Genomic DNA, 4,680 nt, shown 5'->3' with positions numbered 1-4,680 from the left:
TAGCACACAGCTGGAGAAAGTGTGGAAGAGCAATGGGGTGAACAGGGCCACCACATAATCTTTGTCCCCTGGGGCCCTCTGTCAGCCCCAGGCAGTTTGGGCTGGGGCTCACCGCCTACCTGCTTTTTCCACCTGGTCAGTATTCCTACTCAGTTTGCCTCTATGATCTAGTTCAGAACCCTGCAACTCCCACTTGGGACTTTCCTCCTCCCTAGCTCTGGCTCCTGGTACCTGCCTGGCTGCCATAGCAACAGCTTCCAGGGTGACAAAAGAGGGAGCTGGGTCTTGTGGGTGAGGCTTTTTGGACCACAGAGACTGCCCAGGCTGCATCCATCCACGCTTTCTGTGTTCTTCCTCAGACAGGGCTCACATTTCCACCCAGGCCAGCGGGATCATGTCCACCAGCCTGACCACTTGTGAGTGGAAGAAGGTCTTCTATGAGAAGATGGAAGTGGCAAAGCCAGCTGACAGCTGGGAGCTCATCATAGACCCCAACCTCAAGCCCAATGAACTGGGCCCGGGCTGGAAGCAGTATCTGGAGCAGCATGCCTCAGGCAGGTGAGAGGCTGACGGGAGGGTTGTGTGTGTGCAGCACCCCCCCCCCCCCTTGCTGGGGAGGGTCCACAGACTTTCCAGGTCTGGTCCGGCACTGGGTCTCACCATGTCAGTTCAGGTGACAAGCAGGGAATTGATAGCCACAGAGGCTTGGCTTCTAACCACAGCTCTTCAGACTCCCCCATTACTCGGAACAAATTGTGTTCTGTATTTGAATATCAATTTTCCATAAAAAGATCAAGAGTGGTAATTCTTCAGTGCCTTGAAAATTCAGGCGCTTGGTGTAGTTGGAATGGAGAGGAGATGCCATGGGGATTGCCAAGCTAGGAGTCGGGGGACTTGTGCTCTGGTCCTCCCATGTCTGTCTGCTGTCAAATGCAACTGGACTTGAAGACAGAACAAGTTATTGAACACATGGTGCATTTGAGAACTTGATTCCATAGCTCTGTGGACTTGGGCATACCCTCTTCTTTCTCTGTCTCCCAGTTTTCACACCTCAGTTCCTCTGAGCATATCACTCAAGCCCTTCCAACTTCACTCTGAATGGATGATGAAACTGTTGACCCCAGGCAGGGGTTCCCCTAGACTCTCTTTCTTTTTTGCTTTTTTTCATTTTATGATGACTTTTTCCAAAATGTATTCTGTGTGTCTATTACATCATGTATCTTGATCGCATTCATTCCCCTGTCCCTTTGCATCTGCCCTTCAACCCGAACCACCGCCTCTCCCCCCAAATAAAGCAAAATTTAAGACAAAAATGAAAAATATTTTAGAAGGGAAAAGAATTAAAATTCTCATCACGGACGCTGCAATGTGACACAGTGAGTCATGCCATAAACCCCTTTGTCCATGTAGCTTTCACTGCAAGTGTTCGATGCAAAGAGTCCTTGGTCTGGTTTGAAGTCTCTGGTTTCTCCTACATGGTGGATGCTCGGTCCTCACGGGGACTCTTCCTGGAATTCCTGTTGTTGCCCTGTACTGTGGAGATCCTGCAACTTTGGGTCTGCAGGTCAGGTTCCTCCACATGTTTCAGTAGGCCACAGGTGGGTGGATGTTGGGGTGGGCCACATCATAACCCTGGGTCTAGGCCTGGGTAGCTGTAGTGTTGGCCGGCAGGATGAGAAATGGGGACAGCTCTCCCATGTTTACAACTTTGGCGATGGCTCTCACACACCTGCAATAACAGGGTTGCCTCTCCTGCTTTTATGACCACAGGGCCACTCTCCCACCTGCTCCAGGCACTGATGGAAGTGGGGGAGAGGACATGCGGCCACAGTCCATGAGGCCACAAGACCAGTGGGTAATGGGAATAGCTCTCCCTTGCTCACAATTTCAGGGTTGGCTCTGAAATTTTGCAATACCTGCGCAAACTGTGTTGGCTCTATTGCGCTGTCCTGGTGAGATGCAGTGCTTCCTCTCCTGAGTGTTGCAGTTGGTGGGGGTCAGGGATAGCGTTCCCATGCTTATGACCACAGGGCCAGCTCTCCCACCTGCATCAGACAATAGAGACTCTCCACTTTCTAAGTGTTCCTCACTTCCCACCATGCCGAGTGTCCCTTGCGGCTTTCTAAAGCCGACATCATTTCCCATTCAGACTGATGCCTTGGGACTGGGGTCACAGTTTCCCGCTCACACAGCCTCCAGGCCACCTGCAGGAGCGCTAACCAGTCCTCCTCTTTGGTCATTTGGATTCATGTGAGACCAGCTGGTGACTATGTTGTGGAGGTGTGAACAGAGCAAGGGTTGTCCATAGTGTATGGATGTGAAGCATCTTGGGTAGAGAACGGCATGAGGGTGGGAGTAGAAAGAGGCAGATTATGGGTGGGGACTGAGCATCTGGAGTCCTACCGCAGGCCATGCAAACCTGCATTGACGTAGCTCAGAGAGCAGAGGTTGACTGGTTTATGTTGGCGCCTGTTATAGACACTGGGCACTGGGTAGGTGGTATTCTAAGTAGCTCCGTGTTCTCTTATTTCCTATGCTTCAGTCTCATTGCTCCCAAAATGCTCTCCCACGTCAGGTACTTCTGGAGATGTGGGGTTTGAGAGAGGGGAAATAATTCTGGATTGACTTATTGAAAAAGATATAGGAGACTGAAAACAGGAAGCGTTTGAACCTCTTGGAGGACAATGTGCAGAGGGCTGGAACAGGTATGTGGGGCTTCCGGAGTTTAGGGACAGCTCCGAAGGCTCTTAGAGCTTCTTATCTCAGGGCTCAGATCCAGCCAGCCTTAGGAAGAACTGAAACACAGTCATTTTGTGCAAAGCCCTTTGGCTATTAATCTTTCAGATGTATTAAATCTCAGGCCCGACATTGCAGGGATGGAGAAGAGAGGGAGCCTTCCAATCCAGGGCCAGCCCGATTCCCCTTCCCTTTGGACTATGTCTTGGGTAGCACATCGTTCAATGCTCATGCTGTCAGTGACTTTCAGGGGTCAGAGGCTGCTTTGCTGTCACTGCTATTCCACAGTGGCTGAGTAGTTCTTAAAACACAGTTGGTGCTGGCTACATTGATTGAGTTCTTCATCAGAGGTCCTTTGAAGCCTTTGTGCAGTGGATTTAGGCAGACCCAGCCATGAGGACAGAAACGGCCCAGTGGACATGCAAGCTCTTCTGAAGCTTTTGTGAGCAGGGGCTTACAAGAGGACATTTCAGGGTCACAGGTGCCTCCCTGGAGTTAAGGAGTGCTCTATCACAGGCGTGTAGGAGGAGCTGGGCTTGGCAGGTGAGCCCCAGACCACCGCTCTCCAGCTGTCTGAGGCGGTGACTCTAGGAGTCTAGATTAGACAAAGTGGCCTGCATGAAAGTCGTGGTGAGGGTGGGAATGCAAGGGAACAGAGTCTACTTTTCCCGTCTCACACAGGATCACTGCGGTGCCTGGGGTGACTCGTTACGGGCAGTGAAGGTGTAAGAATCCAACTTAGCATTCTCACTGATCCTGTCTATTGCAGGCTGTCAATCTATCCTGCTTTTCTGGAGAGCTTACTACAGTCCTACAATGTGCTAGGATCTGAACTTGTATGTCATCTCCTCAGAGCAGGCCAAATTCAGGAGTCAGAGGGTGACGTTGCCACTCCTTTTCAGATTGAAGCCTGAGCAAGTCCAACACAGACACCATCAGGCTGCAGGTAGCAGATGAGAAATGAGCTGCAGAGAAGGAGAGCCATACTGTCTTTGAAGGTTGACCAGACGCCACTCTGCAATAGGCTGGGAGGAGGGCAGAAGCCATAGGAGGGCGCACAGGAGGCAGCTTCCAGATGACAACTGACTGGTTACCCAATGGCTCCAGTGCTAGGCTAAGGAGGCTACTCGGGTCCCCAGGGTGACCACTAGGAGGAGATGGTGGCTGGTTACCTCCAGTGATAATGAACCCACAGACTGGTAAACATGTTCTTCCATTTTCAGCCTCTAACGCTCTGGTCTTTTCTTTCCTGTGCTCCCCAGCTCTGACTGTCCATGAGAGTCTCACCTGCTCTATTCCTCCTTTCTTTCCTGCCAGGTTCCACTGCTCCTGGTGCTGGCACACCTGGCAGTCGGCTAATGTAGTCATCCTCTTCCATATGCACCTTGACCGCGCCCAGCGTGTTGGTTCGGTGCGCATGCGTGTGTTCAAGCAGCTGTGCTACCAGTGCGGCACCTCACGGCTGGACGAGTCCAGCATGCTGGAGGAGAACATCGAGGGCCTGGTGGACAACCTCATCACCAGCCTGCGGGAGCAGTGCTACGACGAAGATGGTGGCCAGTACCGCATTCACGTGGCCAGCCGACCGGACAGCGGGCTGCATCGCAGCGAGTTCTGCGAGGCCTGCCAGGAAGGCATTGTGCACTGGAAGCCCAGTGAGAAGCTGCTGGAGGAGGACGCTGCCTATACCGATGCCTCCAAGAGGAAAGGCCAGGCCGGTTTTGTCTACAACTTCTTCTCATTTCGTTGGTGTCTGTTTTGGGGTACCCTCTGCCTGGTTATTGTCTATCTGCAGTTCTTCCGAGGCCGCTCTGGCTTTCTTTAGGGAAGCTGGTTAGAATGGGGGGGATCGGGGGTGGGGGAGGAGAGGGAACGTGGGGTTGAGACTGAGGACTCCGTTTCTTGACTTTGCTGCAAGTTCAATCATTTGCACCCTGCTCACTC

The 4,680-nt window shown here is 52.2% G+C and overlaps 1 protein-coding gene across 1 annotated transcript; it reads left to right on the top strand.

Moving 5' to 3' along the window:
• The first annotated feature begins 394 nt into the window (after nt 1-394).
• On the top strand, nt 395-4,561 carry Rtp2 (receptor transporter protein 2). The gene is made up of 2 exons (XM_041677735.1): nt 395-558; nt 4,054-4,561. The coding sequence occupies exons 1-2, from the start codon at nt 395-397 to the stop codon at nt 4,559-4,561; spliced, it is 672 nt and encodes a 223-aa protein (XP_041533669.1).
• The last annotated feature ends 119 nt before the right edge of the window (nt 4,562-4,680 follow it).

Source organism: Microtus oregoni, unplaced genomic scaffold (assembly GCF_018167655.1).
Source record: "Microtus oregoni isolate MIOR12 unplaced genomic scaffold, Mior012 000029F_ref0000214, whole genome shotgun sequence".
Taxonomy (NCBI): domain Eukaryota; kingdom Metazoa; phylum Chordata; class Mammalia; order Rodentia; family Cricetidae; genus Microtus; species Microtus oregoni.
The sequence above is the reverse complement of the archived record's forward strand: the minus strand, read 5'-3'. Positions and strand labels throughout refer to the sequence as shown.